Source organism: Sinocyclocheilus rhinocerous, unplaced genomic scaffold (genome assembly GCF_001515625.1).
Source record: "Sinocyclocheilus rhinocerous isolate Xijiao unplaced genomic scaffold, SAMN03320098_v1.1 scaffold1022, whole genome shotgun sequence".
NCBI lineage: Eukaryota > Metazoa > Chordata > Actinopteri > Cypriniformes > Cyprinidae > Sinocyclocheilus > Sinocyclocheilus rhinocerous.
Genome location: NW_015656677.1, coordinates 409,313 through 424,223, shown reverse-complemented (window position 1 = coordinate 424,223; position 14,911 = coordinate 409,313). Strand labels below are relative to the sequence as shown.

Sequence of the window (14,911 nt, the reverse complement as noted above, 5' to 3'; positions counted from 1 at the left end):
GCATCGATTCACTACAGGAGGCCTTTATTCATCCCCTGGAGCCGTGTGAGGCACGCTTTATTATGGATGCGTGCGCTTTATTTGACGACTTGTGGACTGTTCAACTGCAACACCCGCTGAGTGCCATTAAACAGCTTGAAAGATCAAAGACAATTTTTTATATAACTCTGACTGGATTCGTCTGAAAGAAGAAAGTCATATACACCTAGGATGCTTCGAGGGTAAGTAAAACACAAGCTAATTTTCATTTTTGGGTGAACTAACCCTTTTAAAAAAAGAAACACCTACCCTCGTTCCAGTCTTCGGGTACATTTTCTTTTGCTGCTGCTGTTGCCTCAGCCTCTTGTTTGGCTTTCTTCTTGCTTACAGGTATTTTCTTTTGCTTGAAGTCCTGAACGTCCCAATCCAAGTCCCACAGCCAGGGATCATCTTTGTACCTGCACAGCAGACCATACCAATAATAACAAAATATTGGATTGCTGCTGAGCACTAAAACTATAAGCAGAACATATTTTACACCAGGCCAGTAAAAAGTAACTGTATGTTCCTTAAAAGTGGATACATTTCCTTCAGGGACTCCATTTGGTTATTATGAAAGAAACAAGCTAGTGCATGCTTACCGCTCATCCTCCAATAACTGGCAGGCATCGTCAGCCAGAATCATCAGTGATTTCTTCATCTCTCTCTGCAGCTCTTCGTAAGTGGTCTGGGCATCTTCCAAGTACCGCTTCCAGTTCTGATTGACAGGAAGGTAGCATACACCCATTTCTAGCATACCTGCAAGTGTCACTGGGTGAGGACACCTAGAAAAATGCAGACAACAGGTCACTTAACAATAATATGCCATAATGTAGAGCTGGTGGTGGGTTTATGTAAATGAAGTGTCATACCGCTCCATAAAGAGAGGCAACTGTTGAATGAAGACCTCATGTGTGGCCAAAACATCAAGAGCACAATACTGCATTAGCTCCTATCAGAGAAAACAAAATAACTTCAGAAAACACTAAAACACACTTTCTTTTTCCATTTGTACTTGCATTAATTTATAAAAAGGTATAAGGTGTTCATGCAGCATAGAAACATTTAAAGGAACAGTTGAATTAAAAATGAACATTTGCTATTCAAGATGTAGATGTTTCTTCATCAGAACAGATTTGGAGAAATGTAGCATTACATCACTGCAGTGAATGGGTGCCGTCAGAATGAGAGTCCAAACAGCTGATAAAAACATCACAATAATCCACACCACTCCAGTTCATCAATTAACGTCTTGTGAAGTGATGTAATGCTACATTTCTCCAAATCTGTTCAGATGAGAAAAAAAAAACTCATCTACATCTTGGATGGCCTGAGGGGGAGTACATTTTCAGGAAATGTTTTTTTTTTTTTTTGCGTGAACTCTTTCTTTTACATGTTTACCTGAAAATGTGTCCTAATGTCCGCCATGCTGCCTTTCACGAACAGATCCCTTGGTTCTTTCCTCAACGGTTCTCCTCCCACGTAGAGAGCATGAACATCAGCAAGGTTATTAATACTGCTAATATCAACCCATTCCCATGAGCCAATCTGCATGAGAAAATACACACAATTTGTTACCGGTTGGTCATACTGTGATCTATTAAGGCTGAGCTGACAAACGTTGCGAGGTTTGTACGAACCATCGGGCCCTCAGATCTTCGGCCGAGGCGCTTCATGTGCTCCTTCACTTCCTGTAGCCCTTTTCTCTTGCCGTACTTTCTGGCCATCCAGAGTGAGCGCTGGAATCCCGTCAGACCTGAGATTGCCATGTGGAGACTCATTGTGTCCAGGAAACGCATTTTGGAGCCCTGCACAGACCAACCCAAAAGCACACGCATGATATATAGAGTATCATATTGTTTTTTTGGCCAGTATTAGAGATTTCTATTTAATTGTAATTGTTTATTATCAGTTAATACTGGATATTTATTTGTGCATGTTCACTTAAAGTTAATCTTTAAACACACAAATATTTTAATAACACTATTAAAAGTAATCTTCAGCAAATCCCTTTATTTATTTAATATTATTTATTACTATTTTAAATTAGCATTTATTTTTATATTTTCAGTTTTGATTTAATTTTAGTTTAATTTTTAGTAGTTTTGTTATGTGCTTTTATCATTAGTTTTTATTTTTTTAAATACTTCTATTTAGCTTTTTATTTATACTTCTATTTAATAAATTATAGTTATTTCAGTACTGTAACTTATTTTATTTCAGTTAATTTTCAAGACAACATTTCTAAGTTTAAGATTTTCTTCCAATATTTATGTTTTATTTTATTTCAGCTTTATTTTAATTCAGTTTTAGTTGTTCAGACTTATTTTAATTTAGGCACTTGTCAAGACAACATTTTAAAGTTTACGTTAATAACACTGCAGGGTTTCCCAAACCTTTTTGTCAGTCCTTTTACAGAAAATATTTTCTGTAAAGTATCTCGCTGAGATATTAAGGCAATATTTCAATAATTTAATAACCCACTGACATGTTTACAGTTTTCTGATGCTGGTTAACGGTCATATAACCTGCAGGTAACCAAATAAAATATTTCAAGTGTTTTATTTTGACAGTTTTTATTTTTAAATTATTCATCTGATTAAATTAATTATTAGCTTTTCAACTCATGAACCCCTTGCAGTTCCTTCATAACCCCCAGTTTGGGAAAGCCTGCTGTAAAATATAATGTTCTGACGCCAACATTTGCTTTTAGCTTTTAAAATGATTAGCATTTTAGATTTCACTGTTTTAAGACCAAATAATATCGAATTTTAATACTGTTACACCCTTAGAATCAACAAAAAAGCAAGTAAAGATATATTTGAAATCAGTCTCAAAATAGTCTAAAATGAATCTCACTTTCAATAAGTACTGTTCTTTAATGTACGCCCGATCAAAGCTCACGTTGTGTCCAACCACAAGTCTCTCCTGCCATACACCGCCCCGCGGTTGGGTGGAGTTTGCTGGGGTCTCCAGAGGGATGAGATCGGACAGCGTCAGATCACTAGACCAGGTGTATCTGTCCTCTATGAGCCTCTTACTGCACCACGAGTACCTGCAACACCAAATAAAAAAGTTCGTTTAGAATCACTGGTAAAATCCCTGGCGAATATATATACCTGTTACGATCAGTAAACCTCACCAGGCATTTGGGGAAACCGCCACGGCCAACGTAGGACAGTGTCCTTCCTCCATGCAGACTTCCACATCAAACACGATAGCTTTCTCATCAGGGAAATTCACACTTTGGCGCTCTCCGCCCGGCCCATACCGAGTCCAGCCCACTTCCCAAGCCCATTCCTTGGGCATCCTGGGAAGTCTTGCTCTCTGAAGCTGACTGGCCGCATCTAGGTAAGGAAGGCTCTGCTTTTGGGCAAGTAAACTGAAGTGTTCGTTGATGTCATTGCCGTACATTTGAGGTAACTTGAGTTCTACGTCAGGTAACAGGGCTGTTTCTTTCCCCCAGAGTTTATGCTGCTTCAAGTGTCTTATACTGCGTTCAACATCCTCACCTGTGTACTCCTGCGTCTGACCCCGAAATATCTGCTCCTGCAGGTTCCTGGAGAGCATCTGGATGTTGAGGGGGTTCAGGCGGGTCCGATCTGAGCCCTGCTGGGATTTGGGTTTCACAGAGGTGGAGCACCATCTTACCCAAACTCCAGTTCGTATGAAGGTCTGCCACCGGTGACATGATATCAGACGGAGCATCGTATTAGAGCCTTGGATGAAACATAATCACATACTTAGAAGAAACTGGTAAATGAAAAATAAACATAAAAGTTAAAGATGCATCTCAAAGACCACATCTAACCATGTCAAGACTGGCAACGTACTTCCTTCAAGATGTTATTTTTACAATACTCAATCGCATTCCAATGTTATGTATTTAAATGTATTTTAAATATTTATAATTGAAATGTTATTATATATAAAACATTATTAAATAAAATATTTACCATATAAAATATGTTTCATATGTGTTTCCAGAGCTAAAAGTACATAGTTAGGGCTACAATGAGAAGTTCGCTTTTATTTAGTGAAGACATGCATATGAGAACAAGTATTTTAAATATTTTGATCAAGCATATTTCTTATATTATTTAGTCTGAGAAGAATTCATCAGCTCATATCTGTCACACAGTATTATGAACTGACAAAAACAATGAAAAATACCTGATTAAACACCGCTGTATAAATATGACGCTGCCTTGCTGTCCATGCTAGTGCACTTGCAAATCGATTTCGTTATATTACAGGCAACATTTTATTCTTAATTACAACAACTGACCAAAAACAGACACATTCGGACACTACACATGCATACTGCTACAGCTCAATCCGAAGAAATCCTGCTTCTATGAAGCGCAACTTGCCTCACAGCGACACCCAGTGTTTTGGTACCGCGTGATAAAACCGTCTATGTGACATTTTCATCAATGGCGTAGAATATTTTGCACCTAAATAATTTTAGATAGTTACTGAATTGAAAATATTTGATAAATAGTTCAAATAAAGTAATAAAAATCCGCGAATACCTCCGCTTATCCTCGCTATGTTCAGATATAGCTTGGCTGAATATTAAGTAGCTAACGTGAGTGGTGTAACGTCAGCATTAACTTACTTAATATTCATGAGATACAAATAGCTAGCCAGTGTAGGAATTACAATTTCGCTTCTTTACATCCTCTGTTGTCGTCAGAGGGCTTTCCTTTATTTCCAGATAAAACATAATGTCTTTGACAGTCGCGCGTCTACGCAAACGTGATACCGTAGTTGGTGATTTAGACAACATAACAGAGCACATTTCCAGTTTGTTGCACCGGTGGCCTCGTGGCCTAATGGATAAGGCGTCTGACTTCGGATCAGAAGATTGCAGGTTCGAGTCCTGCCGGGGTCGAGATTTTCCATTTGTGTTATGTTTTCTTATTTATATGGTTAAAAGACGTAGGCTACACTCACAACTTACAAACAACATTTTACTGCTCGAAAACAGCCTCATATTACCAATCAATCATATTGCGATTACAGGTCTAATGTTACTTCAGGACTTTGATATAGCATATTATTTATTTAAATGTAATGCTCTCACTAAAAAGAGAAACAAAATGACACTATACGAACATATTCTTACTAAATTACCTTACCAAGGCGCTCTGAAAATGTTTGTCGATTAACTTTTGTCGAATTCAAGTTTCCAACACGTCTTCTTAATATTGTCACATGAGGGCGCTATCGTCATAGAAAATGAACACATTTTACAGAAAGAGACTACGCTTATTTTTTCATTATTTGTAACTTAACATTTTTATAATATAATATAGCAACTGAATCAATTATGTGTTTTATCCTCAAACAACAGAAGCTGAACCTATTGTTGTTTATAAACCTAAACTGAAATTTAAAATGAAATCGCATTGTTCTTAAATGTAAGATTGATTTAACTATTTTATTTGTTTTTAACAATAAAAACATTAACATATGTATTTATAATATTCATCGGAGCAAAGCAACAATTCAGATAATCCAGAGATGTCAACCTCACAGAAGAACATTAAAGCAGATTTTTGTAAAGAGTCCTTACATATTTAAATTATGTATAAACATGCATTTTTGTTCGTTCTAATGATATGGGGTAAAAACGGCAATAAATATAGTAAACTCAGGACAATACAGTAAAGCATCTCTTTATATTTGTTGATAATTAACAAATCTCTTTAACATACGTCGTTAACATACTGGTGATTCTTTCACATCTTCTCCAGTGATTTAATGTGCAGATTATTATGGGTTCAGTTCTGAACAAGTAAATGTTCTTTCTTTTCTTTGCCAGCATAGTCATAGAAGCCAGTTGAACAGATACAAATCATCATGTTTGGGAGCTCAGGCACGACTCAGGCTGGTTGAAAAGCCTGTCCAGGCCTTGAGTGATGCTATTCATGTTTGGGAGAGAGAGGTCATAGGATCAGGGGGGTTCACAGGCTCCGGCTCTATTGGTATGCTAAAGTGCAATATACATATATCCTCGTGAAGAGACAGAAACCCTGCCAAATGAAAGAAAATCAACAGACTGCTTTTCTCAGCAGATGAAAGAGCCCTTGTTAGATCAGACCCTTCATTTTGCCAAGTGTGGAGCCTGAAGAACAGGAGGGGAGGGACATTAGCCTGTGTGTAACTGAGAGAAAGCATTAGATGGGGAGGCATGTCTGAAAATCAACAGTTGTGGAATCTATCTATCTATCTATCTATCCATCCATCCATGAGATAGAACTCGTGTTTTCCTATTGTTTGTAAAATGATTTAAAAAATAGCAAAAAAAAAAGTAGAAACATTGTCTTAAATCAAATATATGGAGTGTTGAGAATTGAGAATTCCATCATTTAAAATTAAATAAAATAAATTAATTAATTCTTATATTTCTTAGCGGTTACTTCTTAGTGTTTGGTCTCTATGAATGGTCATGTGTTCATTACCGTGCTGACGTTTTAGGGACCTCAGTGTCATCCGCCTTCAGTGGTCACTGGGGAGAAAGAGGAAATCGCCACTCAATTAGCAGTTCTTGACCTGTCATTCTGAACTCTGACCTCTGTCATTTTGGTCCAGTTTATTATCCTCTAGGGAGCGACCAGCCGGTCCCTGTCCATCTGATATTCATTCATCTGGACTCCATCAAGTGTCCATTTATTGGTCTGGTCTAAAAGAGTCACGGTCATTACCGGTAAAGAACCAAAATGCACCTTTTGTGTGTTTCTGTTGTTATTTCTTTATGTTATATTTTGAGGTGTGAATCATATATAAAATTACAGGTACAATTACAATATATAAAATTAAATACATAATAAAATACAATTTCCAAATGTCATCCATTATACAACCGATATTTGTAAAAGATTATTTATTTAAAGGTATAATTTGTCATTTTATACCTATTATATTTTATAATAATAGGATTCATTTGACCATATCTCATTTGTCTATGGTTGAAAATCGTCTTAAATATTTAAATGATTGAAAAAAAAGTGTGATAGTTCTTATTTTAACTAACTGTTCTCAGTACTAAACCCAATATAGATCTAATAGAATCCATAATCTTCAAGTCTTTAATAATCTGAAATATTGTTAATCAATGTCAATCTAATTTATGTTTTGTCTAGTTTGTCTATACCGAGGCACAATTCAAACACAGCAGTTTTCTTTTAAATAACATAATTAGTAACATATTTTATAGGCGTTTGTGCTCCTTGTATGTAAAGGCACTTAATTATGTTTCCTTGTGCTGATTTTTCTTCTTCATTTCCACAGTTGTACACATATGCACCGCTTATTTTATAGTGTCTTTTACGAAAATCCTTTCCTTGACGAGAATTTGCGAGTCTTACTATGGCGAAAGCTTAGTACTTGAATATTAAGTGACCATCTGACGTGTCTTGGTACAACCTCCAATGGTGAAAGCTTATGGCTTGAATATTTATATAATCTCGCTGACGTTGATTTGTAACCTTCCAATGGTGAACGTTTGTGTTTTGAATATTAAGTAGGTCGTGCTGACGTTGCTCGCTATCCGTCCAATGCCGAAGGCTTAGTTTATGAATATTAATCGGATATCCTTCGCCATAGTAGGATTAGTGAATTCGCGTGCGGGATTCCCGGCACGTTTTAGCGTCTGGTCGTCATATCTCCTCTATTCATTGGCTAATTAACACTTAATGCTAACTGGCACAGAGGTCACTGATAGAGAAATTCTCAGTCATTTGCATAAATGCAGGAGGAATAAGAGAAACTGATATAGCCTGAATGAGTGGAAAATTATACACACTGTATGTGGGTGTGAAATTTGGTTTTATGATCAAAAAAATAAAACTAAAACAGCTATCTAATTACAACAATTTCAGTTTATAGTAAATTATAAAGGCGGCGTTTTCACGCCAAATTACATCAACATTTTTGCAGGGTGTGTTTTTCTATTTCTAAAAGGTGTAGCCTAACGTTACCTAATTATGTTAATTTTTGGATTAGACATGAATCGTGCTAAACTAATTTATTATATTTTAAGGGTTCTTATTAAAATATTTTACTCAAAACCTAGTAACTAAACCACAGACCTTTTCATAACTCTCGCTGCCCGTATAGTTCTCAACAATATACAAGTGTTTTATAGCCTACAAATTAAGCTAATTAACTCACAGTAATTAACTCTTCAATCGTTTGCCGGGTGTGACACACTCTGACGTCAATAAAATGCAAATACAAAGCTGATTCATATCATTCATTTTTGAATCACATTTTTATTCATCCATACAATACAATATACAGTAGAAATATTTTATTTATAAATAAAATTAAATGACAATAAAAATCAGAAAACTAATTATTAAAAAAAACACAGGAAATACATAGGCTAGGCTACCTGTAAAAATATAAAAATATATGTATATAAATGCACATATTTTTCAATTTTAACCGTTATCAGGGCAACAGAAAATACATTTATAAAAATTAAGGAAATAAAAAATACAGGTTTAGAAAGATGTGAATATCTTTAAGTAGGCTAACTGTAAAGAAATGCATTAAAATTATGGTGTACATGATCTTAATGAAAATACTGTATAATACAGTACAATTCTTTTCTTGCTCTCATACACACACACACATCGTCATCATCATCATGATTTTATGTGCCTCTTAAACTCTTCAGGTGCGTGAGGCTCCCATTGTTCTCTCTGGATGCATAATTAGTCGATTTCCGACAAATTTTCAACAAAGTGTGAATCCACCGAGTTCAGTGCACATCTGTAAAAGAGAAACAGATCAGTGCTTACCAGAGGTGCATTAGCTACCTTACATTCTAAAAGACCTGCTTCCTTAAACAGCGATTTTTTAATTACACAGACATTATGTGGGCAAATGATCAGAATAAAACGTGCCGTTGTACCTGCCGCTCAAATCACAATACAGCTTCACACAGAGATGTACAGAGGCCGCAGATGATACAATTTTAATATTTTCACATGTTCCACGCTCATCAAAAGCAAAATAAATGATCCGTAATCAATCTCTTTCCCTCTTCCTCAATAGGCCTTTGTAAACAGTGTAAGCGCTCTGTCACAGTGTTCAAATATTATGCATTGAGGTTCCTGATGCTTTTCATTACCACAGGGGAGCAGCTTCAAGTCTTTCTCTGTTCATTTCCCTCGCTTTCTCTTTCTGCCCGCACAACGTAGGATTTGTCCTTTTTTCATTCTTGTCGTTTTCCTCCGAACCACCCTCTTCGGGCTCCATGCAGCTTATGCAAATGACTCCTTTTATTATACCCTCCTGCTGCCCGACAACCACACACACACACACACATTCTTACACACTGTAAATCTCTTTCCGACTCCAAACACACACCTTCAGCATCGCCAACCAATTACAAGACGGCGGTCTTGGCAGATCTCCATTCATATTTACTGAACAGTGCATAAAAACGCACATGCATTACTGCAATTACAACCAAACCTTTGCACCTCCGTATTGTGCATCATATGTGCATTAGATTTGAACTTGAGACCGGCGGCTTGCAGATGGTGGGGTGAGGGTATACGGCTAGACTGAGTCTCAATGGGGGGTTGACCAGGTCTGAGCCCGAAGATTCCCAGGCTCCGGGACCGTGCCTGCGGAGAGAGGCGGGGAAGGGGGGACGTCACTAGACAGCCCTGACAGCACGGCCTTTTCACGGGAACATTACTGAACTCTCTCGCCGCAGCAACTTACACACGGGTCAAAGGGCAAACAGACCCCCCGTATGCGAAGAAAGAGGGACGGTATGGAACGAGACGGTCTAGACATATGTGAACTTGAACTTGACTTCACTGACTGTTTGTTCCACCTGTCGTAAAATCAGTCACCCTTCAGAAGTGGGTGAAATTAGGTGAATAGATATCACCATAGGCGGAGCGTGTGTAAGTGGCCACGGGGACTTGGGGCAAAAATGCCACTATCTGTTGAGCTTATGAATGCAATGGCCAATCAGAAGCGTTCAGACGAGTCATCGTTCAAACGCATCAGTTTTGTTGAGTGCGCGCACATTCGCTGACTGAATTCCGGACTCTTGCGAATTCTCTCATCATAAACAACAAAGCGCAGATGTACGTACAATGTAAGTAAGAGATTCATTTAACAGTGTACACTTTCAGTGATTATAACGATAGTTTTTTTTTTTGAGAGTGCTTAAACTCGCAATAGATCAATGTTAGTGATAATGTCACTTTCTATATATAATTTATTCGCTGTTTGAATAACCGTGGAAAGGAAACGTTATATAATTATCAATTTCTAACGTTTTTATTCAATTGTAATCAGGTTAAATACAAATTCAGTCACATTACACTTTTTTTTAGCCTACATGACACCCATGTCTGGTTCTTGCCTAAAAAGACTGGTTTATGATGTTTAATACATTTGGCTGCTTTTAGCCTTACCCTGGAGTTGGTTCACCCTCCGCCTATAGATATCACCATATACTTCCTCAGTTAATTCATAACAGTCCGCTAAGACAAAACATTTTGCATTACTAGTTTTCTGAAATGCAAATGAGGCAGTATGTAATTAAAATGCACTAATTTGCATACATTTCCAGAAAATAAATTTATGGAAACCTGTTTCCAACATTGGATACAAAAATAAAATTATTGTGACTTTTAATCTCACAATTGCGACTTTTTTTCTTGCACTTCTGAGAAAAAGGTCACAATTGAGAGACATAAACTCAGAATTCTGACTTTTTCTCGCAATTTCGAGATTTGGGGGGGGGGGGGGGTTAAGAATAGTCAGAAAATAAGTCAGAATTGAGAGATATAAACTCAAGAGTGTAAGAAAAAAAATATGAATTGTAAGATTAAAAAAAAAGTCACAATTGTTTTGGATTTCTCTTTTAATCACTCGTCAACTGTCAACAGCCAGAAATGTTTTTAGGTTTTACATAAATCAGGTGAATAATATGTAAACAAACCACTATGTAAAAACTTTCAGAATATAGATATGAATAAAACAGTAAAGTTTGGTTTATGTAAGTGCTACTAAAGTGGATATTTCTGGCAAATAGATAAAGTAAAATAAAATAAACACTTGTTTTCTTTCCACTGTTCAGAAAGAAGACATTTTATGGAAGCAAAATAGCCCAAAATTGACCAGTGTATGAAAAAAAAACAATCATTATAAAACGGATAGTTCCGGCCCTTGATTCTGATTGGTTGAGCTGCGTTCGAAGCTGTTGTAAATTACACTACAAACATACACCTTTGTTTACTTCTGTGTGTTGCTCGGCAACCACTTTGTTGCAACCACAACTGTTTCTGAGGAACTACATTGTTTGGTGGAAGAATACTGTTTTTATTTATATCATTACACTTTATTTGCTCTGTTTTATTCTGTGAAATCTTACTACATATATGGAATAACCGTTGTATAAAAGCAATAAGCCCCGTGAAACCGTGGTTTACAGTGAATTTATAACAGCTAAGGGGGTTTTACAACGCCCCTTAGGTGTTATAAATTCACAGTAAACCACGGCTTCTTGGGGCTTATTGCTTTATTTTACATCCACTGTTTTGCCTTATAATGAAAAATGTGTTTTCTTTTACTCGCCCTCATGTTGTCCACAAAAAAGATATTCTAAAAAGAGTATTGCCAAAGTTGTTTTTGGTCCCCTTGCCTTTCATTACATAGTCAAAAACAGATTTTATTTTGTGTTCCACAGAGTAAAAAAAACGAAGTCAGGTTTGGAACGACATGCGGATGAGTAAATGATGACAGGATTTAGATTTTTGGGTGAACTGTCCCTTTAAGTCCTACTTTAGCTCATGTTTGAGGAGCGTCTGCTTTTCTCTTCATCAGTTCTTTCCTGCGTTTCACCACAGAGGCTCAATTAAACTCAAGGGTTACAGGCGCTTTGCATCAGCTAATGAGCAGCCCTAATAAATAAACTATAAACATCTTTTTCAACACTCGGGTAATTGAATCGGCTCGTGCAGTAATGCACGTTTCCAGCGATTAAATCATAAACAAACCAACATACTTCTGAGGATGACGCTTTGACTTTGTCCCAGAAGAAATCGGACAACGGAACCAAATCCGACTCAAAAATCAGGTCAAGTGTTTCTGCTTCGACACTCATCCAGAGAGCTTCCCCTCGTCGTAATGACAAAAAAAACATGGATGTAGGAATATCTGTTTCTTAAGATCCGGACTTCTTGATAGATTAGTTCTTGGCCAAAGTTGTATTAAGAGACTAAGATTAAACTTGACCTTGCATTTAGGACTCTGAATGGCACATGATGGATATTGTTTACTCCTAGACATAGAAATAATATTTTCTGGTGATTACAGATGACAACTACTGACTTTAACAGTTTAACAGCATGTCTTGTTACGGTTTAAGAGCAGATACAGTTGATAGAGTGCGACTAGCACACAGTCAAAGATATATAAAGACAGCAGACTTTTGCTCATGGCTGCTGACCTAAATACACAGCACATGATCTTGATTTAATCTTAATGGACTGTGTTAACAGATAATGCAAGACACTTCTTTTAATCATCCAGCACACAATCAAAAAGCATGGTGATTTTCTACAGTCAACCAGTAATCTTTTTGATGGAATATCACAGACTGAATACAAGCTATAAGCTCTGTTCAAAGACAGAGTTCCAGGTTAACATAAAAATACTAAAAAAATTCAAAAATAATTTTAATTAGAAATATTAAAAAAAAACAGCTGTTGTACAGTTTCCTCAGATTTCCATTGCTAATGCATTACTGTTAATTTCCAAACTGAAGTTAGGGTTATTATCTGGTAATAAACTTAACTTGCTTTTAACCTGAAATACGTGTTTTTGGGACTTTTTCCTTATTTTTTAAAAAGTGACATTAGACACAGGAAAGAGATATCAAATAGTCCACTTGCATGTTTACTGATATCCATACAAACCATATATTTTTTTACATATCTCATATTCATTTTCACATACTAAGACTGCTGTACACACTGTAATGTGTTTAAACAAAGGGTTAAAGCTTTAATAATATCTTCCTGCTGGGTTTTAATTAGGTCAGAAGAACTTATTATAAGAATCTGAAGGCAAAATCCATTTAAAATGACTATTATAATTATTGCTATTTTAAGTTATATCACTGAGGTCTTTGGGAACCTAACCATTCAAATCAATCTCACTAGAAGACCGTTCGTTAGAAAAGCTGAACTTTTTCAACTGCAATAGTAAAAACAAATATATCTTGAGTAGCAAATTATCATATCATAATGATTTCTGAAGGATCATGTGATACGGAAAACTGGAGTAATGCTGCTGTAAATTCAGCTTTGCATCTTTGGAATAAATGTCATTTTGAGATTAAAACAGAAAACAGTTATTTTAAATTGTAATCATATTTCACAATATTATGGTTTCCAATGTAAATGGTGAACGTAATATCAAAAACATTTAAAAGCTTTTGAATGGTAGTGTATGAGTAGTTTCAGTTGCATACAGTGCTATCAACACCTAATATGTTTGAGATGGCTTAACTACCACAAATGCAGTTCTGATATATGAATTGTTGTCCCTTATGAAATTAGCACAGAGGAAGTGACTGCAGACCTGGTTTACATGAAGCCGTGAGCCATCAGAGGAACTAAAACATGTCAGCTCATCACGTGTCCACCCCTCCTTCCCTCCATCCTCTGAATCTATCAATCTCACAATGTGTCGCTACAAACCCTTCCCTATTTCCCTTCCTTTCTGTTTTAATTTTCAAGTCTTTATCGCAGTAATGGCGCATTATCAGCATGATCCCTTTCTCTCTCTGTATCTCGGTGCCCTCTCTTTGATGAGGTGAAACTGAGGTGAAACTGAGGTGGGGTTGTTGTTTGATGGTCTCTTTACTCTGCGGAGCTCACAGTGCCTCTGATGTCATATGACCTTCATCACAGCGCCGATGCAAATCACCAAGCCATGCAGCCTTGTACGTTACCCAGAGGTCTATTAGTTTCATCAACAGTGTCGTTCTTTACTGTATCTGAAACAATAGATCCCTGAGGACATTTCTCAATTTATTTCAACAGCAATAAGTACATTAAGTACATTACTGCAGTTGCACTGGCACTGTAAATAACTTATGTTGTGTGGTACCTGTTAAACATATAATAAACAAGGTTAATATGATATTTAGCGGCCCCAAAAAGTTTTTGGACACCTTCACACTTAAAAATATATGAATTTCATTGCAATTGTTCATTTTGTGAAATACTGTGCTTGAAAAGTGTATTTGTGTAGTTTCTTTCAAATAAATAATGTCACTTCGTTTGATATTTTGTTATAATGATTTTCATATATTTTAAATTTCTGGTTAAAAATCATTTTTAAAGGCAACATATGCACTTTCTCTATATATAATATAATATAATATAATATTAATATAATATAATATAATATAATATTACATTATATTATATTACACAAAACCACAGTCTTGAGTCGCTGGGGTATATTTGTAGCGTATGTATATATATATATATATATACATACATACAAAAAACAAAAAATGATTTTAATTTAACAGCTAAATTTGTACATTTGTTCTCAAGAAACAATAGAGAACAAAATAACCTTTAATTCCGTAAGGCACTCGGCCCATTTACATCTGCATCCCACTCAGACTGAGACACGTATTAACTACATGCAAACTAATTAAGATGATCAGGTGGCGAACACCCCCCCGTCTGTAAACATACACACAAACACACACACACACACACAAAGGCTCTGCGATCTGCATAACCGTCTCGTGTCTTTGGCATCTGGTGGTGTCTGGTCTGCACCGGTGTTTCCCACCCTGCCCCCTCTCCAGTCGTGCCGCAGG

The 14,911-nt window shown here is 36.4% G+C and overlaps 1 protein-coding gene, 1 long non-coding RNA gene and 1 other non-coding gene across 3 annotated transcripts in view; 1 reads left to right on the top strand and 2 right to left on the bottom strand.

Moving 5' to 3' along the window:
• Positions 1-4,347, bottom strand: part of polg (polymerase (DNA directed), gamma) — an 11,478-nt gene extending 7,131 nt beyond the window's left edge. Inside the window, exons 1-9 of the mRNA XM_016528575.1 lie at positions 4,192-4,347; positions 3,531-3,771; positions 3,161-3,365; positions 2,878-3,073; positions 1,659-1,826; positions 1,420-1,566; positions 891-970; positions 621-803; positions 289-437 (exon numbers count right to left, since the gene is read on the bottom strand). Coding sequence (XP_016384061.1) covers positions 289-437; positions 621-803; positions 891-970; positions 1,420-1,566; positions 1,659-1,826; positions 2,878-3,073; positions 3,161-3,365; positions 3,531-3,726 — 1,324 coding nt within the window. The 5' untranslated portion in view covers positions 3,727-3,771; positions 4,192-4,347. The remainder of the gene's footprint in view (positions 1-288; positions 438-620; positions 804-890; positions 971-1,419; positions 1,567-1,658; positions 1,827-2,877; positions 3,074-3,160; positions 3,366-3,530; positions 3,772-4,191) is intronic.
• Positions 4,348-4,842: 495 nt separating this feature from the next.
• trnar-ucg (transfer RNA arginine (anticodon UCG)) lies at positions 4,843-4,915 on the top strand. Its single transcript has one exon. It is a non-coding gene; the product is annotated as a tRNA-Arg (tRNA).
• Positions 4,916-6,086: 1,171 nt separating this feature from the next.
• Positions 6,087-8,137, bottom strand: LOC107720770 (uncharacterized). Its single transcript, XR_001637640.1, has 3 exons — positions 8,118-8,137; positions 6,489-6,535; positions 6,087-6,151 (listed from the first exon to the last, which is right to left on the bottom strand). It is a non-coding gene; the product is annotated as an uncharacterized LOC107720770 (long non-coding RNA).
• Between the last annotated feature and the right edge of the window lie 6,774 nt (positions 8,138-14,911).